The following is a 25,803-nucleotide window of genomic DNA, read 5'->3' on the forward strand; positions in this document are numbered from 1 at the left end:
CAGATAGGATTAGATTCTTTGATGGTTAGCAGGCTCTAGCACCTTTTCCTCAACAACTTCCCCTCGACACATTAACCCCTTCAGAGTGATGACACATTTTACACTCTTCTTAAGATTTCCAGACAGTTATATTAAGCTTAAGGAATTTTTGAACTGTAGGAGATACATCCAGCCTTCATTAACTCACAACAAGAGATCTCCTCAAAACTGAATGAAAACATCTGGGGTATAAAGAACAAATCAGCAGAACACATCACCAGATTGAAGGGATAAATTGTCTGTTTGTGTTATCTATGCCATTTTTACATTGACAGAGTTTGCACATATAGGTGAAAACAATGTGCCTTATGTAGAATTAATCTGGTAAAAAAGAGATGCCAGGGAGGATCCTTAGACAAAGAGAATATAGACCATAGAGTGGAGGCTGGCTTGGGACAGTATTTTCGTCACCATAGGATGTTCTTTAACCACCTCTTCCTTAACAGAATACTGTACTTATACATACATCATATTTGTATTATAGTCTCGTCATTGCTATTAAGACAAACTGTGTTTAGATTGGAGAGAATGGAAACATGCACTACATAAAATAATGGCTTTGGAAGGAGTGCTAGAAAACCTCTTAACCCAACAAGAATATGAGGCTTGGAGTGGTAGGATAGAGTGGTTTTCTGTTGTCAGTGTTGTTGGTTGTGTAACTGATGTCTTTTTGCATCTGCTTTCAAACTTTTACTTTCATACGGAATTTATGCATCTTGTTAACTGGACACCAGGTAACTAGAATAAAGAATTTTGTAGAGTGTACACAATTGTATGCAGAATCTGTTGATCTTCGAACACTGGAGTGAGTTTGATGTACTGTAATAGTTTTCACTGATTGATAACTTTTTTCTTTTTTTTTTAAATAAATCTGGTTTCATTTTAGTATATTTGAGAATGTTATAGAATAGCCACAGTTGTTTTCAGGCACTGTCTTTTTGGTATTTGATAGAGAATGTTATAGATTAGCCAGCATCATTAATAATTTTATGGATTAGCCATTTTTTCTTTTCAAACTTTGTCATTTTTGTGTTAGAGAATATGATAGATTAGCCAGAATTTTGAAGAATATTTCCATGGTTTGTTCTGTTTTTCATTTCTTACCTGCTGCCCAGGATGGCTCCACATAGACGACTGAGGTGTGTTGAGCTGTCATTATCAATCACAGTCATATTCCAGGTGACACAGGAAGCTTCTACAACCCATTCCTCGATGATTGACTTTGCATGTTACACCACCAGTCACTTGAGTGATATTTATATTGCTGTAATATTAACATAGTTTGCATCAGTAATATTCAAGAGGATACTGAGGTGTAATGTACAGAATAAATTGCTTAGGTAGAATTGTGACTGAATCTCCAGTGTTACTTAGAATATGAACCAACTGTTTCCTTCTTAACTACATCAGTCTAATGACCTCCTGGGATCTTGTTGTATTCCTGTTGTCTCTTGATGATTTTCTGTGTTCCCACTGCTGTGTAGTCCTTCATACCACAACTCACAGACTTTCTCATGCACATCACTTTCACAATAAATAAAATCCTACAGCCTAACTTCAGCAAAGGATCTGTGGGAGTCCTTGGCTGAAATAGCTGGTTTCCTGCAGTCCATCAGGTTAATGTCTGGATTAGGCTGAGCCACCAACAACAACAATTCCTTATACACTAAAATGGTACCTCATGATCTCTCAGTTACCACCTTTCCCTGCTTCCATTAAAACTTATGTTACAATATATTTCTTAGTATTGAGTTCACTGCTATCTCACCACAACATTTCACAATTTCCTCACACTTATGCAGTCACCATCTTCAGTTTCATCAGTGCTTTCTTACTTTAAACTTTGTTTCAGATATTCGTTCATATTTACAAAGCAGGAGATAATATTATAAATACAGCATTTAAATATTGTTGGTGGATACCTAATAAACCTAATCTAACCAAATTAAACATTACTTAGTGGACAGACTAATGTAATTTATCTTAAGTTAAATCTGACAGTATCAGACACTACAGTTTAATGTAGCCTAACCAGTATATTGTATTACATTGTCAGTCCTTGATGTCTTTATGCTTGTCTCCCATCTCAGAGAACACCCCGAGCGTCCTGAGAGAATAGAGCGTGTGTGGGAGTGTCTGAAGCAGTACGGCATTTTGGACAGAGCTGGGGTCACTGTACTGGAGGTGGGTTTTATGCTGTAGTAAGGCACTGTTTTGTAAGACATCCTGTAGCTTGTTTGCTCTAACCTGACAAAGATTCCAAATACTTTCCAGGTGTAATGGCCAAGTGAAGTTATAATGAAGGTGTTGATTAGTAACCAGGGAGAGCAAAATGTTAGACCAGGGAGGAGGAACAGTGTTTCAGGAGGCCTGAATGGTTTGTGAATGAGTTTCTGGCCAGTTTCATCGGACATTGCCGTTGATAGTTCTCCTTTTTTGCGTACTTTCTCTTTCCTTGTTTTGTGAAACCTGTCTTCCCTCATTCTTAAGTGGAAAAAAAGAGGTTAAGATGATGATAAAGAATGATCTGATGCAATTTGTCATTTTTTTATTGTCATTGTGCTGGAGAAGGACTGTTTCTCTTGGTGGCACTGATATAATAGGCTGGCTTTGGTGTCCTGTATTCCAGGTGTCCCTCAGCTCCCTCCCTGTCCTCAGGAATGAGGATGGTGGACTGCAGCAGCAGGACAGCCTCAGCCTGAGTCCTCCAGGTTCACATTCAAATGAGCCCAGAGTTCTATCTATCTATCTATCCAATGCCCGACGCCCTAATCCCGCAAAGGGTGGCCGCAGACAAAACGCCTCCAAGTCACTCTGTCACCCACCATTTGACTCCCCTCCCCCCAACTCACCCCCCCCTCCCTCATATACCTCTCAACTCCATCCCTCCACCTCATCCTCGGTCTACCCCTCCCTCTCCCTCCCTCCACCTCACCCACATACACCCTCTTAGTCAGTCTTTCACTCTCCATCCTCTCCACATGTCCAAACCACCTCAGTGTATTTCTCCTAATCTTTTCAACCACATCCACATCTACCCAACAACGTTCCTTCACTTCTTCATTCGTCAACCTGTCCCTCCATGTCACTCCACATGCTCCTCTCAAGTAACTCATTTCCACTGCTCTCACTCTTGACTTGTTCCCCTCTTGCAAGGTCCAGAGTTGCAGCTACTAATACTGCTACTTATAAAATCACAGTCGCGTCGAGCCACACGGGAGGAGGTGGAGCTGGTGCATACTAGTGCTCACATAGACATGATGGGGACAATTGTGGGCAAGAGTGAGGAGGAGCTGCAGGTGCTTCAGGAGGGATACAAGTCAGTCTACCTTCACCCAACCACCAATGACTGTGCACTCCTGTCAGCTGGATGTCTCCTTCAGGTCAGGGAGATTGAGAGAGAGAGAGAGAGGTGTAGATATATTGATGCTGTAGATAGATAGATATTTGGAGGAAGGGAAGGAACTACAGGTGCTTCAGGATAGATATAGGTCCATCTACCTTCATCCCACCACCAACAACTATGTTCTGGCAGCTGGATGCCTCCTGTTGGTCAGGGAGAGAGAGTAGGGAAGAGGGAGAGGGGGGAAGGAAACAAGCAAAAGGCACAAGAGAGGGAGAGATTTTAAAAATAGAAGGAAGTATATGTGTGTGTGTGGGGGGGGGATGGAAGGAAAGTGAAAGGAAGAGAAAAAGGAATAACAAGAGGAGATGGAAGGAAGAGAGAAAAGAGTGTGGGGAGGGAGGAGAGAGAGAGAGTGAGTCTGCCGTAACCTAAATTCAGTTGCAGTATCTAGTGGTAGCAAGATGATGCCATTTTACTGAAGGGATCAAAGAGTGAAGTTGTAGAGATTAATGAAATACCCTCATATTGAAACTGTAAGTGGTTGTTGTAAGTGGTATTTTTGACGTTCTTTTTGCTGTTAAATTCACAGTACAGTGAATAGTATAAAAATTTTCCGTTAAGGTTCCAGTGCCTCTTATGAAGCTGATATGCCATTTACCCCAGGGTACCATGCCAGTTGTGTGGAAAAAGCTGTGATATTTTGAAACAAATCCCTGACTTGCGGTGTGTGTAGCCTATAGTTATGATGTGACTTGGATTTGTGTAATGTGGTTTGTGTAAGTTGTGGACAGTGTTTGTGGGTGAGACTGGTGTGGGTGTAGATGTAAGGCATCCATTGGCCCAGTATATTTTGGTAAACTGTAGGCATTACTAACATATACATTAATAAAGACTGCCTATAGTTTGCGTGTGACCTGAACTTGTGTAATGTGCTTTGTGTAGGTCGTGGACAGTGTGTGTAAGGGTGAGGCCGGTGCAGGTGTGGGTGTGATCCGTCCACCAGGCCACCATGCAGAGCCTCACATGCCATACGGGTTCTGTTTCTACAACAATGTGGCTGTGGCTGCGCAGTATGCCATCACCAAGCACAACCTACAACGGTAAGGCTTAAGTTGTTCAGTTCATTCCAGCTGCCCTCAGATGATATTTAATTTTGGAAAGACTTTTTGAACCTGAGTGGGGTAGATGCATCTTCATTAACCCCATCACTGCAAGATGTCTCCCAAAATATGAATAAAATCATCTGTTGGTAACTAGAATTAATTATTAATACCTGTGACTGCGGTGAAGGAGTTTAAGATGTTCCGCACAATGTAGCATTTTTCCAGCTCACCTACTAAACTTTTAAGTGATGGCAGGTTGTATCTATAGTTTTGATAAATGGCCACACCCTTTACCTGCATGTTCAGAGTGTTGATCCTGGACTGGGATGTACACCACGGCAATGGGATCCAACATACCTTCTACAGTGACCCCCGAGTGCTGTACGTCTCCATACACCGCTATGACAATGCTATCTTCTTCCCTTCATCAGAGGACGCCAACTATGACCATGTTGGGGAAGGCCCAGGGGAAGGCTACACTGTTAATATACCCTGGAACAAGGTAATGGTGGTGAGGGTGTTGTAAAGGAAATTATAACACCCCTTTGAAGTGTAGGGGTCCAACATTAGGCTACGGTAATTCAGAGCTTTTACAGGAAGATGAGTAATGCACTCTGCTTGGTGGCAGTATATGATAAATAAAATCCTGCAGTTAACATCTAGTGATCAACCCTGAAGAAGGCTGTCACACCAGCTGGGGCATTCTGACCTCTAGACCAGGGCCCCAGGATGTTGTGAAAGTTAGAAATATGAGTAGAAAATTAATTTTGCAGCTAAATCATTGTATTATACAGTTTATATCATCCAAATAATTTAGAAAATGAGAGATATTTGGAAGGTGCGTTACTCTTCATGGACTCTATGATCTTTATGCATCATGTGTATTTGTTTTGTTATTTATAGCATGATTGCATAACATTCTAATAAGTAAAATGTTTATGTCCGAGTGTTTATGACCAACTTCTGCAATACAATGATGTCTCTGTTGTGAAATTTGTGTTACCCTTAGGTAGTATTGTGTAGCTAAGGATAGATCTGTCATAGTTAAGGAGTTATAAAAGCTTACTATAACCCCTCATCTTTAAAGTCTGATAAGCTTAGTAGTCAGGAGGAAGCAATAATGAAAAAGATAATGAAAGAGTTAATAGGTTGGATGAGATTTCATACCTAAGTCATGGGGAATAGCTAAAATCATCTCCTTGGTACAGAATTGAGATGGACATCTTGTGGTCAATTTTTGGTTTGTTTTCATTTGACAAAAATTTGTAGCCTCTTTTCAGTTCAGTTGATGGCTAAGTGTGGTCAGACTGGCTCATTTTATGGTAGCTTCGCTTTAGGCCTCTGCACCTTCAAGGGATATCAGTACAGAAATATAGGATTTTTATTTTTTCATTTTTTAAAAATAAATAATCCTGTTAGTTAATTTGTTATGCAAGGGCTCACATTAGGAGTATACAGTATTGTAAAAGATTAATATTTAAGCAGTCATACTAGTCATACAGTAATTATGCAGTATATATTCAGAAATAATACCCTCTTCATCCAGGTAATAGATGGTTGGCTACCATCAACCCTGGGAGGTAGTACCACAAGAGTGAAATATGGCTAGTGTTGGTAACCAGCCACACAGGCATCACTGTTAAATACAAAATTCAGCCACAAGTAAATACAGTCATAACCTTACAGTGCCTCAAACCCCATATATGGAACTCTTAAAATAATGGTTTGAAAGTATAATTTCCTGTATCTACGAGTATCCCCCAAAGTCATATCCTCTAAATCTGGGGTCTCACAGCTTACTTCTCAAGACATGAGAGCCCTCTGTCTTGACAGTCAGTCGGATATACAGCTTTCTGTGTTTTCTTCAATATTTCCCTGAAAGCTGATTCATACATATATGGGGCCTCTCACCATTTATCATCATACAGTACAGAGTTGGGATTAAATATGATTTTTATGTTGAAGCCCATACTACAGTACATAATTTTTTAATGCTCTGTCCCTTTTTGTTGATAAGGGTTAAGGCGTTTCCTCTGGGTAGAGGACTTTGGTTTTGGAGCGTGTAGCACTTTGTGACCAGATGCCCTTCATGATGTCTGGCAGTGACCGTTGGGTGAACTCAAACCTCCAATCCTTTGGTCAAAGTGCTCTGTAGAGTGCATTGTAGGACACTACATTAAGCTGCCAGAAATCTTATTACAGAACTTAGGACTTGTTTCCTCACTGTCTCCAGCAGCTTCAAGGAAGTAACTAGTTGGTTGTAGCACCTGTTTAAGCTTCCAATTTGTAGAATGCATCAGCTGTACCATGACCAACTCCAGTATGGAAGTTCATATTTACTTTGCATTTTGTTTTGGCTTACTTCAGATAATTTTGAAACTTAAGGAGCCAGAAATGTTAACACTCAGTGATTGATTTACCTAATGGTAAACAGCTTTGTGTTTTATTACAGCTAATGATGATTTATTTTATTCATTTTACAAACTCAGTGCAACCAAAGGGTTGACCCAACAGGCTGTAAGACCTCTTGAATCTTTCCAATGATGAGAATATCATCATAAACCTGAGTAAAATATGTAGGTCATCAGCTAATGTAAGCATGGTGTCATTTGATATGATCTAAGGGTTTGATAATCTCTTTCATTTTGTTTCCAAAGGTACTTAAAGGGGAGAGAATGCCGGTGAGTAGCAGTGTTGTGGTTGTGTAGGCTGAGGCTTTACCTGTCAGTTTTTTTGTTCACGGTAACTCTCTTGGCTGTTCATGGTTTCAGCCTGACCGTGTGAACTATAGTAACCTAACTTGTGTCCCTTGCATCTCAGAGGTAATAATGTGGGACCCTTTGTGGTACCAGTGTGGAAGTGCTTATCTCAAAATTATTGCCTGTTACTGCACTGTTTTGTCAGTGTTAACCAAAATTTGTTATTCTGTGTTTGTGTGTGTATGCATGTATTTTTAGATCTTGCATAATCATTTGATTGTGTGTGTGTGTGTGTGTGTGTGTGTGCGCGCGCATGCGTGCATGTGTGTGTGTGTGTGTGTGTGTGTGTGTGTGTGTGTGTGTGTGTGTGTGCATGCGTGTGTGTGTGTGTGTGTGTGTGTGTGTGTGTGTGTGCATGTGTGTGTTGTAGATCCACTGTGGAGGTAGTGGAGAAAGAGACACACACACACCTGGACAGAACAGGTGTGGTGTGAGACCCTAGGCTGACTGTAAATATAAAGGGTGGCCGAGTCATGTGGTGGCTGGCATCACCATAAACTCCTTTAGTGTGAGAGACCTTTCATAAGTTAAATAGAACTACCTAACAGCAGCAAGAATAAACCAAAAAGGATGTCACCTGGATTCAAGTGGTTAAGAATGAACTGATATATGGCATATAGGCCATTACCTAATAGTAACCACGGCAGTACGGTTATGTCCATTTTGTTTTTGTTACCCCTAGATTGTATTCAGCCGTGTTGACTCCAGATGATACTATAGAGCCTGTGAATGAGAAATGCATTAAAGTATAGTGGCATATATGTACCAAGTTGTATCCCTTGCTGTTACATAGATGTTTTAATTTTATAGAATAACTCACAGTACTTACACACAGTACCTCAGTTTCCAAATGACATATCAGTTAAATATTTATCGGCTGCTCTTGTTTTATTTCTTGTACCTTTTTATACATATGTAAATTATGTATATACCCTTCTGTCAGTTATCAGTGTAGCAAATAAAGATGATTTGAAATGTATTTGTCTGCAGAAACAGAGGTACTGTTGTGTGGATGTGTTGTGTATAGACCTACACTTCAGCTTGTGAAATATAATTAACAGAAATGTCTTCATGGTATTGATCATAACTTAGATATTAGTTCCCATGTGAATATAACAGCGGAGCATAACACTGAGTGCTTTGTAAATATTTATTTTCATGTAAGTCTACTGTATAACTCCTACGGTATCTTGGCATGTGTTGATGTGTGTCAGTGTGAGATGAATACCTGGTATTAGGTCTGGTAATAGGAATGGTGACTGCCACACTAAATACCAAATGTTTTAGCAACCCCTGTTCAGAACTTGGGTTTAAACTATGGACTCCCATGTTCCATATTCCAGGCTCATTTCATGCTTAAGCCACTTTTCAGAATTTACACTTCCGTATTTCCTGTAGATACCTATTTTAATAACGTTTTACTCCTGCTACACTGCATACCAAATCTTTTTTATTAATCCGAGTTTATATAGTATTTTGGGTTGAAACTTCTGTGTCTCTTGCCATTGTTAATAGTAATGTAATGCTACCTCCATTTTTTATTCACACCTTAAGTTTTTCCTTCTGGGTCCTTATTTTATGCTGTCTTTTATTACCGTGTCACTTCTCCTTGTAGTTTTCTTCCATTGTTCAGTTTTGTGACTCAGTCTGTACCCCACATGTCCCTTCACATCCCTGTCCAGTATCTCAGTTTTGTTTAGGAAGATAGTCTCTGAATCTTGATCTTGCATAAAAAGGTAATGTGAAGCATTATGATAGTGTAATCTGGATGATACCCCACTTACAGTTCTGTCATCTTAACTTGGCCCAGATTTTCATCTTTTTGCTATTTATTATTAGCTGAATGGTGGTAATAGACAATGCTATGGCTCTGCATACTGACCATGGCATTTTTTTTGTGAGTACCACCATATTGTAGTGTTAATTTGCTTTTAGCATCATATTTTAGTTTTAACCTACTTTTGCAACTCAGCATTCAAGATGAAAAGGTGGAAATTTTAGGCCAAGTTAGAGTGAAAAGAGTATAGCTTCAGACATACAGTACAGATTTGACTCAATTGTGTATATCTGCAGAGTGGCATGGGAGACGCCGAGTACATTGCAGCCATGGTGCAGGTGGTGCTGCCTGTGGCCTACCAGTTCAACCCTCAATTGGTCCTCATCTCGGCTGGCTTTGATGCTGCGCGGGGAGACCCACTTGGAGGTGGGATTGCCAGAAACTGTCATGTGTTGTTTGTTGTTGAAAAATATTGTGGTTTGGTGAGTAGAGGGACACCGGTTAGATGTGACCTATAATGGTTTAAGTGCAAGAAGTAGTTGGGGTTTCTTTCTTACATAATGCCACTCAGGGGTTGGCAACTGTTCATTCTTACTCTAAATGTATGAAATAAATAGTCTATCCCTGGACCCCAGTATTCCCGATGGGGCAGTAAAAGATTAGATGATAGACAGATACCATGGTGTTATTATGTACAGCATTGTCAGAAGATAGGTGATAAGACAGACACTTTGTTATTATGTAGGTGTTGTCAAAAGAATACATGATAGTCAGGCACCATTGTTATTATATATGGTGTTTTCAGGGTGCCGTGTGACACCAGAGTGTTATGGGCACATGACACGGCTGTTGATGAGCCTGGCGGGAGGAAGGCTTGTGCTGGGGCTGGAGGGGGGATACAGTCTGTCCGCCACCAGCCACAGCCTAACCATGTGTACCAAGGCGCTGCTGGGTGACCCTCTGCCGTCACTCCTGCCCAACACGCCCAACAAGAGTGCCGTCCACACCATCAATGAAGTTATACACACTCACAAGAAATATTGGAGTGCACTGTGCTTCCAGGTAACTGCGATAGGAGACATATTAACGCCTTCAGTCTGATAATGTATTTTATATTTGTTTCAATGTCAGATGATGTTATTCAGTTTAGGAGGGCACCTAAATAGCAAGGGAATTTGTGAAGACTGTATGAAACCGTTTAACTTCAGAAGTCTCTCCAGCTGTATACAGGTGTCTGGAGATATCAAGGAAAAAAAAAGAGCATATTGTTTGGGTTCACAGTCCTTCACTTCGAGGAGATTAAGTAATGGAACAAGTAGTGAAGTTGCAGTATGTTGTTGCACTTTTTTCCCCCCCTAAACTTGATCTTTTAGTTCGATTCATAAGGTAATTTCACAATGTTGTCTATATTATTTCCATTTTTTGCATGTGTGTGTATTTAAACTTGTGTATTGCAGGTGGGTCATTAATATTGCAATCATTTTCATTCATATAGCAGGATATCAGTGAAAAATTAAGTAGCTGTGTGGATTAATACAGTATATAGACGATGGCATCTGCGGTAATCCTGATACAGTACAGTATATAATGACTCGATCCAACTCGATAAATAGTCCACCAAAATAATGTAACACTTTTATACCCCACCAGGTTGACCTTCCCCTTGAGGATGTTCTGGCTCAGGGTCTGGGTGGTGGGCCACAGTCGGTGGATTCAGGGGTCTCTGGGTCAGATGTCTCAGCCACATCATCTTCCAACCCCTCACCTTCCTCCTCACCCTCCACTGGTACGTCATCCCCTTACGTGTCTGCTCCTTCTTCCCCATTGAAGGAACAGGGGCTGGGGGAGTGTGACTCTGGCCTCGTTACTGTGAAGAGTGAGCCCTGTATGCAGACCATAGAAATGCGGATGGATATTGAAGTGATGAACTCTGAGAAGCCTGTCATGAAAGCAGGGATACCGCAAGATTTCAGCAGTCAGATGGAAGTGAGTATGAAAGGAGAAACTCCTGTTGCACCAGCAGACTTGGCACCAACAGCAGCAGCTGTACAACACCAGAACATCACCACTGCCACCACTGGCTCAAAGCAGAAAGGAAGGAGAAGGTCTGGAAGGCAGGAAGGATGCAGTGAAAGTTGTACACCTGGTAGAGCAGGAAGGCAAACTGCTGCACTGAGTGTTGCTGCAGCCAGTAAGGAGGTAGTTAGAGGCACCACTGCCATAGCATGTATCCTAGATCAGTGTGAGACATGCGACTGTATGGCTAAAAACAGCATGAACAGTATAAGGGACGTCGAGAAACGATGCCGTGAAGTACAGCTGTGGCAGCAGTGTACCCATCTTATGCCTTGCCTAGCCACACGGGCAGAGGTCTTGGCTGTCCACACACACGACATACTGACTGCAGCATCTCCCAAGTGTGTTCATCATTCATTTCCGTCCCAACAGGCTCTTTCAGCAGCTGGCACTGTTCTCACTCTCATAAGGGGGATGATGTCTGGCCAAGCTCAGAATGGCTTAGCTGTTATCCAGGGTAGGGACAAAAGCACTACTTCCAGTGGCTTTCTGGACAACATAGCCATTGCAACTACTGCCACCATGGCAGAATATAATATTAGTCGTGTGTTGGTGGTGGAGTGGGTGGGAGAAGATAACGTCAGCACACAGGATAATTTCACAGATGACCCACGTGTGCTGGTGGTGTCCCTTCACATGCACCAGGGGGCAGCGGTGCCACAACGGTCAGGTCACAATATCACCTTCAGCCTCAGTGGCAGTGACCTAACCAGTGAGGACCTGTATTCACTCTTCCTTCAGGTGGTATTGCCAGTGGCCTACGAGTTCTGCCCAGAGTTGGTCATTGTGTCTGGCACCCCCCAGCTGACCCTTCACACCCCCCACCTGCACCCTGTTGTACACTGGCACCTCACTGGCCTCCTTTCCACTCTAGCTGAGGGACATTTGGCTGTGGTGATGGAAGTGGGACAGTGTGGTGGTGGTGATGGTGGTGAGGCAGTGAGAGAAGGTGTGGTGGCCACCCTGTGTGCCCTCCTTGACAAACCTTTGGCACACACTCACCCTCCTGCCTCAGCCCTCTCTCGTCATGTGCGGGCAGCAGTTAAGGAAGTGTTATTGAAGCAGGGGACAAGATGGACCAGCCTACAGCATCACTGTCAAGCCAGGGTTGCAGCTAATTACTCACCACAAAAATACTCTGTCATTCAGGGGCCCACATCTGCCCACACAAAGCACTATGCCATGCTAGGTATGTCAGAGGGTTTACATTGTTGTAAGTTTTCAGTTTAATGCTAATATTTCAGTAACTTTATTCAGGGACACATGTGTTCTGTTGTTGGAAAATTAATATAGACTTTTCAAACTGGAGGGGTTAGATAAAGCCTTCACAACAAAAGAGATTCCCTGAAACAGTACAATCACATGGTCTCAGCAAAAATAAAATGGAAATGATGAACTCATGCTATAGGGAAGAAGAGGTTAGAGAGAGTATTTATGAATCCATTCACAACAAGAGATCTTCTATAAAACTGAATAAAAATGTATGGTATTTGTAAAAATTAAACGGAAGTGACACGCAGACTAAGAGTTAAGGAAAGGATGTCAAAAAAGGCAACTTATAGCAAGGACTTAATGTATGGACAGTTCTCATTATAGATTAAAGATTTCTTCTAAAATATTTCAACTTTTATTCTGTATAATTGGTACCAGAAATTGGGGGAAACTTGCAAATCAGTTTTACAGATAATAATGGAACTTTTAGTCAGCAGTTTTTATGCAGGTCACGAAAGACTTTAGACATTGACCCCAAGAATATCTGTCATTTTATTCATGCTGTCTCATGACAGTTTTATTCATTTTAGGGTTGACTTTGAACTGGGTGGATTAGAATATATTCTTATTAACCCCCTCTTAATATCAGAGGCCTTTCCTAAATTGAGCCAAGAGTTTCTGGTGGCAGCAAGAATAAACTAAAAAGTTACGTTGCCTGGATTGAAGGAGTTAATAAGTGGCATAAAAAAGAATAATCATTTCAGGAACTTAGTGTATTTTGTTGCAGATGAGTTGAGCATGAAGTGTGGTGCTAGTGTGGTGTGCGTGGGGTGGGAGGAGCGGACAGCAGAGCACTGGAGCCAGGTAGACAACACGCACCCAGAGCGACCCCAGAGACTCACTGCCATCATTCAGTGTCTCAGCGACTTTGGTCTGATCCAGCGCTGCCACAGACTCAAGGTGGTGATTATTATTATTATTATTACTGTATTATTATTATTATTATTTTTTTTTTTTTTCAACTCTGTGCGTAGATTTGACAGCCAAGTCCCCAAGGCTCAGCAATCTCTCCAATTTAGCAATTAACATGTGCATATCATAATATAAGCAAGCTAAAGGGAAGGGTGACAGTACCAACACAAAATAATGGTCTCAAGCAGCCCAATAAGCCCTCATTGTAATGCTGTCTCACACACTACAACACACTTACCTCATGAGCCTCACTTTCACAACACAGACAGTCATTCAACATGACTTCAACAATAAATCTTTTGTTAGGCTAAAGTTGCTGATTTCCAGCAATATGTTGAATTTATGTTCATCTTAGCTTCGGTTTACAACAACAACAACAACAACAATAGCAAGAAACTAAGAATGAACTTTCCCCTTAGGAGTGTGCAGTGGTAGGCAAGGCGGAGTTGGGTCGGGTACACACAGCTGGCCACCTTAGGTTGATGCAGAGTCTGCGAACTAAGAAGCCGAGTGAGCTGCGCACACTGGAGGATAAGTATGAGTCCATTTACCTCACCCGACGCACTGACAGTGCTGCCACACTTGCTGCTGGATGCACACTGGCGGTAAGTGTGTTTAGGTTTCTTAGGTGACTTCAGTGTTGCAGCTTTTATGCCTAGGGCAAACACCATGGTTAATTGCATCACCACCAGTAAAAATCCTCTCATCTTTTGCTTTCTCCCCATGAAGTTTGAAAAGTACTGTTGAGAAGTGGGATATGTTAGTTAGGTAGTACTGGAAGGTTCTCAGTACTTCTGGTGTTTTTCAGTTACGTTTCAGAGTTACTAGTTAGCCTGCTGTTTGTGAGCAAAGGTATTTTGTAAGTCGTACATTAATTTTTGTGCCTTTTTCTCTATAATGTTTTATTTATGTGCTTCTTTGTTAAATTTTGTAATTTTATCTCAGTTTGTATGCTAAATACTGTAATTTAAAGTGTTATGCAATGTAAGAAAACTCTGGATATTTTGGATGTCTCCGAGTTGGTAAATGTTGTTTCGCCGAGAATATAGTAGATCATTCTAGTATATAGGAAGCTTATATAAGGATGGGGAAGGGACTAGAGGAGTTTCAGTTAATTTTGAATTTAGTTCAGTGTCAGTACAGTTAGTGAAGAATGTATAGCTCTGGTACTTGTGAAAAGAAGTTGGTAAGCATTAAGTGTAATTATTTGGTAAATAAAGACAGCAAACTTAAGAAGCTGCACACCGAAAGGCTGACCATAGGAAGAACAACTCTCTTGGTAACGTCCTTCGTATACTGAACTACTGCTGTTGGAGCCTGTGGCAGTGTGGGATGGGGACATAACAGTACTCTTGGTTCCAGGACAAACAACACTGATGACATTGATCTGTAGCTAAAGAAAGTCCTCAAGGCCAGTTGCTGCAAATTCACCCGATTATATTCTCAAGGAGTCAGTGTTCTTCAACTGGTAAGTAGTGATCGAGGAGCTTGGAGGCATTTTGGTCACAGTCACCCTGGATGAACTCAGGAATTTGGCATCTGGCAGTAGATAGGTAGAGAGATAGATAGATAGGTGGATGCAGTAGATGTTTGTTATGTGTGTTTGTGTGTATGCTTTCAGGTGGTGGAGAGCGTGGTTCGTGGTGAGAGTCAGCGTGGTGTGGCGGTGGTGCGACCCCCGGGCCACCATGCCGAGACCAACGAGCCCTGTGGTTTTTGCTTCTACAACAATGTGGCCGTGGCTGCCAAACACGTCATTGAGGTGTACAAACTACAAAGGTGAGTTTGGTATTTAGAGGCTAGAACCAAAAATGTAAAGACTGTGTGTTTTGAGAGAACTAAAAAAAAAAAAAAAAATAGAAAAACAAAAAGAGATGTAATTATAAATATACAGGACAAGTGTGTATGTGTATCAAAGTATGAAGTCTTTGTGTGTACATGTGTGCAGGGCCAGTGCCATAATCTCTTTCAGTTTGATCACCACCTCCCTCTAATTACAAGTGCATGGTAACCACAGAGTACTGATCCTTGACTGGGATGTACACCATGGCAACGGTACTCAGCACATCTTTGAGGCTGACCCCAAGGTGCTGTACATCTCCATCCATCGGTATGACAATGCCGCCTTCTTCCCTGGCAGTACCGATGCTAACTATGACCGAGTTGGCAAGGGGCGAGGCAGAGGCCACAATATTAACATCCCCTGGAATCAGGTGCGCTGTTCTTGGTATATATATACAACCTATATTATATTTTTCAGTAGTATTGCCACTGCTAAAGTTTTATTCAGCATAGTAATGTAGAAGAGACAAAGGTAGTCCTCTTCAGACAAATTGAACCCATGGAAGTATTTATGCAAGAAACATACTAAGCCTCACATAGCTGAAGATATTAGTAATTTGGGAAAAGTGAGAAATACAAGAGGTAAAATACTACCGGTAGGTGAATTTTTGTCCCTGATTGTACCTGTGACAGCAAGGACTGTGATGGTTAGCCTACTGTATTTATGGAAAGAGGTAAAGTTCTTGTATGTGCCACTTGGAAAAACACTTTAATCTTTTGACTTTTCCTGCCTATGGTCAGAGAGGTATGGGTGACGGTGACTATATGGCGGCCATGTTGGAGGTGGTCATGCCAGTGGCCTTGGAGTTCCGGCCAGAGCTGGTGTTGGTGTCAGCTGGGTTTGATGCAGCAGTTGGTGATCCACTCGGAGGTAGGTGTGTTGTGGTGAATGTGCATTTCACTTCATATTTCTGGATCCTACCCACCCAATTTATTACTGGGAAATAAGGATATGGTGATGATGATGGTGATGGGAGCAGTAAAGGCACATGGCAACAGCAATAATCTTGCTGTTGCTGCAGGTGATGGTAATGATGATGCTGGTTGTTTATGTGTGCTGCTGTTTGTGTGTTCCAGGGTGCCACGTGACACCAGAGTGTTATGGACACATGACACGGTTGCTGACAACCCTGGGGTGCGGACGTGTGGTGGTGGTGCTGGAGGGTGGGTACAACCTGGCATCGTTGGGCTACTGTGTGTCCCTCTGCACCAAGGCCCTCCTCAATGACCCCATACCACCCCTAGCCCAAGGCCTAACCCCAAGCCACAGTGCCATTGAGACCCTGACCAGTGTGGTGTCCGTCCATAGCAAGTTCTGGCCATCACTCAACTTTAAGGTCAGTGTCAGTCCTCCAATTGGGTTTTTAAATCCAAGAGATGATACTCAGGGAAGAGTAATAGGTCATTCTTTCCATAAAGGTTTTAACTAAGTACCCTAGTTCTGAGCCCATATGCTTGAAATAGGGAAAATAAAGACATGAAAAATTCCTAAGTTAGCCAACAGCCACACTAGCTATACCACACTTAATATACTGAGGACTTAATTCAACACACTCAGTTTGTATTTCATTACAGTTTATCTCCTTCAGGTGTTAATTACTGTGAATCAGAAAACAAAGGTGAATGTCAGGAAATGCAGCACATAATATTGACTTTGTTTAGTAGTTTGTTTGTGCATATAGGAGCAGGAGAACACAATGTAATATAGTCATTTTGAACAGGGTGATGGGAGGGCTGGAAGGGATGCTGTGGACATGACTGGGTGTGTGGGTGGCTCACCTGATACTGTGCCATGTACATCCACCCCGACCCACACAGATGGTAAGTCATAACAGCTCAGTGTCCATTGAAATCAGCATTCTTTTAATTATCTCGTGAACCCAGTATCCCTTGACTCGTTGACCTGTGTAACTTGTATTTTTTTGTTGGTTAACCCTTTGAATACAGGTGATGCCCTTTCATTTTATCCCACCATCTCCTGACAGTTTCATTCAGCTTAGGATAGACTTTTCATACTTGAAGAGGTTAGATATAGCACAATAAACCCCATCAGTGCAGGAGGCCTCTCCTAAGTTGAATAAACTGTCTGATAGGAGCTAGAACAAATGTACATCATTCTGAATCAAGGGTTTGGGGAGGCTAAACACCTTTTCCTTACATTATATTTCTGCATATGCTGTAGTATGTTAATTTTTCTGTGTGATTTATGCAGTCACATGTCAGTGTGAAATTGATACAGACTGCATACAAAAGAATTAAGATTTAATATGCACAATACTATTCATCATTGTACAATATTAATGCAGTGGTGTCAGTAAGAAATTGATACAAGCAGCACACAAAAGAATAATATGGTGTAATATGTAGAGTAATGCATAACAATAATGGAAAGGTTTTAGAAAATTGCTCAAGGTGATGAGAATTCAGGCATGTGTTGTCACTTTCTTGACACAGATATAGTAATTGGCATTCGGAAGTCTAGTGGTTTGAACACCCCAGTTGACGGGATGGCCCGAACACAGACTTAGATTCCATTTCCATAGTGACTGGAAGTTTTTCAAACATTTAAAACCCATCATTGGAAGTAGCTAGTTATCGGCCCTGCCTAATCTTGGACTCCTGCACATTGAAGTGGGCAAATGGGATTGCCTTTATTTATCTATTTTTTTTTTATTCATTTTTGTTATGGCCCTAATGGTGTGGTGTTTTAGATGTGGCGGCACTGGCAGCTGGATTGGAGCAAGTGGGGCTGAGTGACAACACCGGGAGAGACCAGCAGGGGCAGGAGGTTTGTGGTGAGGGCGAGGGTGGTTGCAAGGAGCTGGAAGGAGCGTGTGGAGGCTCAGCAGGTGGTGGCAATGCATTCTTGTTGGAGCTGGCTGCTGCTGAGGTATGGTAACTCACTACTGAATGTTATACTCTACATGTGCATTCCTATATTTAGTGTTTTAGATTATGCTGGATCACATTATTTTATCATGTACCTGCAATGTAATTATAGCTTCTATTTAGCATTAGAATCTTACTTATAAACAATGTACCAGTATATAAAGAATTTCTTGGAGAAACAAGTGGGTCATTATATTAGATGTTCAGTAGTTATCTTAATATAACAACCTAGGTTCATGACATACCTTAGTTCATTAGATACATTATGATACCTTAAATGTTCGTGTATTGTGCTTATATTATCTGTAGGTTCAGTATGGAACTGTACAGCTCAAACCGAGTCACCACGTGGTCGGTTGATTGGCCGCACTTGCCATGCATACTAATATTGTTCTGTATGTAAGGGCTAAAATTGTTCTGTATGGTTGGCTAAAAATAATTAATCTTGAAATTTTTTAAATTAAATGGTAGATGGGGATGCCCATCATGCACTCATTCAGTGCAGGGATGCCTTATGGTCACTACACTGAATGACAAGCGGGGATCCTCTCTCTGGCTCAGTGGCAACGTGCGCGCATGTCAAGCACCTGAGATTGAGTCTCGGCCAGGACAATGTGATAAATTTGTTAAGTTTCATTTCGGTCATTACATTAATGTAATAACCGAAATGAAACATAACAAATTAATCACACTGTCTTGGCCGAGATTCAGTCTCAGGCCTCTGCGCTTCATACGTGGTATGGAAGTCAGTGAGGCTAAGGGACTGACAAGAGATCGAGCTGGCTGGATGAATGTTGTGAGAAGTTCGTGATCAGGGCTTTGGCACCCCCTTTTAACGTCACAGTTTCCGGATTGATTATCGGATATGTTTATGTGAAGCTACAGAATGTGGTGAATGTGTTTGGCGTATCAGATAGAGCCAGGATTCCAGGGGCTTGAATGATGAGTGAATGGAGCTGTGGCCCATTGGATTGGGCAAACTTGGGCTGTTTGGACGTTGCTACTCCTCACCCTGCCCTAAGGTGGGAAAGGAGGTCTGGATGATGATGATGGTGATACTGTATTTGAAGAAGTATTTGAAGTATATCTACAATACAGTATATATTGTACAGTATATCTACAATCTAAAATATTCTTACATAGTGATTAGGAAGTGAAATATCTTTATTGTCCTTTTAGAATTATTCTGTGAAAAGTGTGCTCTTAATGTGAGAAATACTGAAACTGCATTGTGATGTTATTGATATATTTCGTGTGTGTGTGTTTGTGTGTGCCACGCGCATGCATGTGTGCAGCAACTGTATGCAGTGGTGCCGGCGAGCTGGTGTCCTCACCTGGACCTGGTGCGGCCTGTACCTCACACCGGCCTGGACACTTCTGCGCCCTGCCTCCAATGCCAGGACGCATCCGAGAACTGGATCTGCCTCACATGCTATAAGGTACCCTGTGTTTGTCTGTTTATCCATAGCTAGCCTTAATCATGGAGATGATGACTAAGAACAAATGGCCATTATATATTGCACTGTACCTGCTTCACAATCAGGCTGCTCTCCTTCCATCATACCCCATATTCATTCATGTATTTTAAGTTCCCCACTCCATCCCTCCACTTTAGCCTCGGAGTTCCTTTCCCCCTTCACCTCACACTGGCCTTGAGAGACTCCGTGCCTCCAGTGCCATGATGCATGTGATAATTAGGTCTGCCTCACCAGCCATAAATAGCCTATGCTTACACTCCACATAGATAGATTCCATTGTACAGTATATCACCCTCATTATCAATTCCTTGAATCCACAGACATGATCTGTTAGTTTTGCCTTGCCATCTCTAAGCAATTTTATCTATCTTTGGAGAGACTATTACTTTTTTTTTTTTTTATTGTTTTCTTCCTGATCATCCTCATGGTACCATATAGGAAATCCCAGTTGTATGTTTCCTTTCTTTATGTTTATTTATGCTATTAGGTCTCCACTATACAGTATATAGAAAAGACTGTATGTCAAGGTTCCAGTGTTTCCTGTACATCTGATATGTCAGTTACCTCAGTATAAAAATATGTTGCTGTACTTTGGAACTCATCTCACACATTTGAGGACTGTCTGTAGTTTGAAGGCAATTTTGGCTGTTGTTGCAGGTGATGTGTGGGAGATTTGTGAACGAGCACATGTTGATGCATGGGATCAGCGAGGAGCATTACGTGGTGCTGAGCTACTCCGATCTCTCCGTCTGGTGCTATGCCTGTGACACATACCTCCACAACCCGGTAACATTATCCATTTTTTTTTTTATATACATAACCCAAACAGACCCTTAACCCCTTTCAGCTCAGTTGATTGCCATGTGTAGTCAGATTGGAGGGTTGACTTAACATGTAACCAAGGAGACTCATACCTACATCACAACTAGTCCTTATTGAATTGCATGGAACCACAATGTAGTATTTAGGTTTTGAATGGCCCAGTTCTGTTGGGCAAGAATAAATTGACGACAGCAGTGCAAAGGTACAAGGCGAGAGCAGCAGGTATGTCAGGTACTCCATGAGTTTTAATAAATACCAAGAACACTCAAAGTAATTATAATTCCCAAGTTTAGTGTTAACATATCATTCCTCACATTCAGCATTTGTGAACTGATTATCAGTAATGAATGGGTTATTAGGGTGGGAGGAGTGGTGATGAATGAAGACAGAGAGGCTTAGAGGATTTTTTTGTCTCACCAACCATGAATGAAGTTTCTGTGGGACGTTAGGTGGTGCATAGCTATACGTCCAGTAAGTGAAATGCCGCAATAAGTACTGGGTTTGTACGCTGCAGTTAATGATAAATGAAGGTGACCAGTATCCACTTGGCTGATGTAGTGCTACTGTCAGGTGTCCGCACTGAGTGACAAGCCAAAAATTTCATGTTGCTCAGGAAACAATTTACCATACTGCTAGCAAATGGTTTATTGTTGCCCAGGAATTAATTTACTGTGTCGCATGGAAACCATATGATCAAGTGTTGTATGGTGATCTAGTGGGTTGGTACACTTCAACCAGATGTGGGCCAAAGGGTTTACATCCATGGAATGGTTGGTGTTCATTGCTGACATATTAAGGGAAGCAGCAGGTTGCTTGCATTAGCACGCGTCCACACATGTGCTCGAACAAATGCTGGCAACATGTAAGCAACACACTAACAAACATGCTGCAAACATGCTGGGAACAGCAGTGTCCAGACCATGTTGGCAATGTCAGTATGAAGTCTCAGCTGCCTTGTATGGACACACTTATCCAATCACCTCTGCTGCCAGTGTTCGAAGCTGGACTGTAACATGTTAGCATACACCTGTCCAAGTACTGCTGCAAATATGTTCCCGAACATGTTGCCAGCTGTGTTGCCAACATATGTTTGAGTACACATATGGATGCGCCCTTAAATGTCTGGACTAAGTTGCCTAGCCCTGCACCCTTACATCTCTGATGGGACAGTCAAGGATTGGGTGATTAATAGAGTAGTGGGGGCATAAATGAGTGTGTGGCCTGTTTAAAATGCAACTGTTTGATAGTTCTTCCTCTGTCATGTTTTTTTCTTGCTTTCTGAACCTACCTCCCTCCATCCATAGGTGGAATGAAAGGTTGGGATAGTGATAAATGAAGATTTCTGGATCTGTTACCCTCTCTTTAGGTAGAAAAAAGGGTTGGAATGATGATGATGATGATGATATTGTAGATTACCAGTGTTTGATGTTAGAAACTAATACCGTACTAGATAGATTCACTGTTGTTGAAAATATGTACTATCAGGGACATAATTATGTTCTCCTACTCCTCTATGTATACTTAACACTGAGGGCATATCCAGCTTTTTAATTAATTTAGTGCTGGGGAGGGATGTATTCATAAGGTGGCACCTATTTAAGTGGGCAACTCAGCTAGCGGTCATACAAACATCCCTTAATTACTTCCCATCCCCCAAGAGCAGGATGGTGGATTCAGAGAGGGAAGTTAAGTCTACAGTCCACCAGCTTCACATTTCAGATGAACCTGGGTCCACAATATTAACAACTTGTGTATCTAACTGTGGGTCATGCTGCAGGTGCTGATGGAGGCAAAGAGAGCTGCGCACCTCAACAAGTTTGGTGAGGAGATGCCTGGCTCATGAGGACATCACATGGTTATTTTAATGGAATTTTATATACATATGTATTCTTTTCTTTTTATTCAGGGAGTATGTATGGCCTTACACTCATTATTTTTATATAGCAGTAGCTTAACATCAGTTCTGTTGCATTCAACAGAGCCTTGGCATTACCACTTATCATACATATTTGCCTTTTATCTAATTCGTACTCATATAAGCACAAGTACGTGTTATTCTTATTTAATACATAAGTGGGCATTATTAACATAAGAAATACAGGCATAAGTACATTTGATGCCAGAAATATGTGATAGGGATTGTATATATATTATATATATATTAGTCAGCCTGTGCTGTCTGGGATGTTTTAGTAACAGATGCTAAATTTTAAATACTGTTGTGTACATAATGATGTGCACATTGAAAGTTGTATTTTTGTTACATCAGCGTAAATAGTGCCTAACATTTTACTTGGCCAGGTCAGCACAGGTAGCTTTATTATAATGTATTTTTTGTGCCTCCTTTTTTGTAGTTTGGTTTCATAAAGAGGATACTCACAAGGGGTTGTGTGCAGGGAAGATTCTCAGTTTTGGACTTAATGTGCTGCATGTGGCAATAGAGCTTCACTGGAATCATTATTGACCAGACTGTTGGTAGATATATTGCCAGTGAACTCCATAACATACTGTACTGTATTTAATTCAGTAAAAATTCTCATCAGTTTGTTCACATGAACACAAGTACATTTCACATAACAGCACATTGCAGTTAGTGATAACTCATCGTTGTTGACCTCTGACTGTGTTAGTGTTTTATTTGTTTTCCCTAGATTACTGAGCTCCATCCAAAATACTTCATGCAGTTAATCATAATACTGATTTAGTGATGATGCAGGATTATCCAGTGACATTATTTTCACATTGGTGGGCCATAATATTGGAAGGCATCTGTAATGTGTTCCATGATGCCAATATATTTCCAGGTTCCACCTAACCCCCCCCACCCCCCCACTATCAATACCCATCATGGCATTTTCGTGGTAGTAGAGTAACAGTTAATGGTGTTACAATAATGAAAAGCCAAAGATGAGGCTTTACTTAAAAGTGCTGGACGCTTCTGTTTCTCCAAACAGCAGGCTATAAGCTTGTCACAATAATATTACCTGCTAGTAGTGGTCAGTCTATAAGCCCTCCCTCCCATAAGATCCATTTTGAGATGCAAGCTTCAAATTTTGAGAATATGTTAGCACTTTATATTCAGCTGGATAGGTCTTTTTTATAGCAGACAGTCTTGAACCTGGAAAGCAACCAATTACAGGTGGGTTCCATTATACAAGCAACCTCAGTACAAGAATCCGATGATAAGAGAATAGGCAATTTAGACCCAAATTTGGTGATGCAAACAGGGACAGTTAACCTAATCTTATTTTTCCAGTAAGTTATATAGTATGAGTTTCATGCCTTATTTTTTTATTTTTTCATGATATGAGTATCAGCTATCCAAGCAGACCACCATTAACACATCCCACTTCTGTAACGGGACCCACCTGTACTAAGCGAAGTTTTTGGATTGATATATATTGCTAGAACTTGAAGTTTGTAAAGGTAAAATTAAGGGAGGGGAAGGGGGGGGAGGCTGTACGTCCCAGACCACAACACATGAAGTGGTAAGTGAGAATCATTGTTCAAGAATTTCAGTGGAGGGAGAACACTGCTGTTGTTAGGGTAAAGACACCACAACTGGGGATATTTACTTAGTAGAATAGCAAGTGTTCTGTAATGATCACTTTGTTTTGTAACCCTTGAGCTTGTCACTTAGCTGTGAACTTTCCTCTTGCCAGAATTATACTGTGATGTGGATGGCCTTGGCTGTGACATATAAGGAACTTGCAGTTTATTACTATTTTGGCTCATATGTAGACATGAGGATTACTGTAATCACAGTGTCGTGTAAACTTAATACTCCAGGGAGTTTTGCGGAGGCTTGTGGCAACCATAGTGTGCAATATACTTTTCATTTTAGAAGTATAGAATTCAATTTGCAGTATATTTTATTCTGAATGATCAAAGTATTGTAGGAAGAGAGAAAGTTATGCATTATATATCTTTACATAAGGTAATTTTTCCTTGAGATAATAAATTATTGGATTTAAGAAAGAAATAACTATTTTTTAGGGAAAATTGGGTAATAAAATAATCCTTTTATTGTTTAATATTTAGACATGAGCTGTGCATAAGCCATGAGCTGCTAGTACATTCATTACTACTGAAGCTTCAGATTTTAATCTGTATCTCACTGTTGGCATTATTTTTGGTTGAGTAACCAATAACCACCATTTGCAAGATGTTTGTGTAGATTAGCCTTGCATATTTTCACAGAGTCACTTGGGACACTTCTGTACATCCAACATTGCTAATGGAATTAGCGTTGTCAATTTTGTATTGACGGTAAACGGTATGGTGCAATCTGAATGCATGCATAGTCGTAGACTTAATTGCTCTTGCTCATAAATATCTAATCTTGCTCAACCAGCCACCACCTCTAACCAAATAAATTAACCAAAGGTTTAGAAAGCTAGCACTTTTTTCTCATTACAGTGCCTGTTTCACATGCTGTAGTAGGTTAGCAATGTCATCTATTTAATTTTTAACTTATTCATTTGTATGCCCATATCAACTGCTAAATATATTTTCATTAAGAATATAATGAATCTGGTGGAGCAGGTCATAGTTCACAACATACTCTCTGTATAACTGATGCAACTGGTGGAGCAGGTCATAGTTCACAACATACTCTGTTTAACTGATGGAACATGCCATATTCAGATTGTGCATTATCATGATTCTCATGTGACCAGAACGTAACTAGATCATTCATACACTGTACTGTATTTGTATTAACCCTTATGCTGTGGCATACCTCTCACAAGGCACTTCTGGTAGCCTACACTGTGCCTTCCAGATTCTTGCCTAATTTTTCCAATTTTCCTCATTTCCTTACTGCACAATATGCATGCTTGTTTGATTAGCCAGACATGAGTTGATATAACCTTTGTCTCCCATGATCGGCACTTTCCTGCCCACCTGAGTGGTAACTGGGCAAAAATGGTAAAAAACAAAGTGTCTTCATGTTTACTCATGAACAGGTGCAACTAGTCTTCCAGTTTCATTTGGAAGTAGGTAAGAATTATTTACTTTTGTTTGGATTTTTATTAATGGTTAGTATTTCAGTGAATAAGGTCAATTTTCCCACATTCTCCTACAACACAGATGCCACAGCCTAGGAGTTGGATTCAAATAAAATTTTTGGTTGCCTTCTGCCTTCACTTATAAAAACTGTGGAATTGCGGATGCAGAATTTTGTGTTATGTACCTGTTTAAGTTTACTAAGTTTACTCTGCCAAATAAATCTCAAGGTTTTCATTGACTGGTACATTTGTTTAAAACACTCAAAAATAAAGTATAAAACTTGCACTGCAGTTAATATCAGCAGTCCCAGTGCCTTGATTTATGGCTCCAACAAAGTTATATACAAGCTCTACTGAATCAACGCTGTTGAAAGTTTGCATTATGAAAGTATGAGAGTGAGAACCGAGTCGAGGATTATGTGGTGGCAGAGAAGAATACCTTCACATGGCAGTGCTGGTTGGAATCTGGGACAGGCATT

General features: G+C 41.0%; 1 protein-coding gene across 1 annotated transcript in view; it reads left to right on the forward strand.

Annotated features, from left to right (window-relative positions):
• Positions 1-23,170, forward strand: part of HDAC6 (histone deacetylase 6) — a 44,811-nt gene extending 21,641 nt beyond the window's left edge. Inside the window, exons 15-32 of the mRNA XM_080277894.1 lie at positions 2,130-2,223; positions 3,240-3,422; positions 4,328-4,485; positions 4,795-4,990; positions 9,321-9,450; positions 9,830-10,086; positions 10,675-12,289; positions 13,100-13,272; positions 13,704-13,889; positions 14,906-15,063; positions 15,302-15,497; positions 15,868-15,997; positions 16,204-16,463; positions 16,848-16,947; positions 17,838-18,016; positions 19,311-19,454; positions 20,151-20,279; positions 22,093-23,170. Of these exons, the coding sequence (XP_080134020.1) occupies positions 2,130-2,223; positions 3,240-3,422; positions 4,328-4,485; positions 4,795-4,990; positions 9,321-9,450; positions 9,830-10,086; positions 10,675-12,289; positions 13,100-13,272; positions 13,704-13,889; positions 14,906-15,063; positions 15,302-15,497; positions 15,868-15,997; positions 16,204-16,463; positions 16,848-16,947; positions 17,838-18,016; positions 19,311-19,454; positions 20,151-20,279; positions 22,093-22,158 (4,354 nt within the window). The 3' untranslated portion in view covers positions 22,159-23,170. The remainder of the gene's footprint in view (positions 1-2,129; positions 2,224-3,239; positions 3,423-4,327; positions 4,486-4,794; positions 4,991-9,320; positions 9,451-9,829; positions 10,087-10,674; positions 12,290-13,099; positions 13,273-13,703; positions 13,890-14,905; positions 15,064-15,301; positions 15,498-15,867; positions 15,998-16,203; positions 16,464-16,847; positions 16,948-17,837; positions 18,017-19,310; positions 19,455-20,150; positions 20,280-22,092) is intronic.
• The last annotated feature ends 2,633 nt before the right edge of the window (positions 23,171-25,803 follow it).

This window comes from Coenobita brevimanus, chromosome 71 (assembly GCF_032717465.1).
Source record: "Coenobita brevimanus isolate Jiangsu-jjx chromosome 71, ASM3271746v2, whole genome shotgun sequence".
Taxonomy (NCBI): domain Eukaryota; kingdom Metazoa; phylum Arthropoda; class Malacostraca; order Decapoda; family Coenobitidae; genus Coenobita; species Coenobita brevimanus.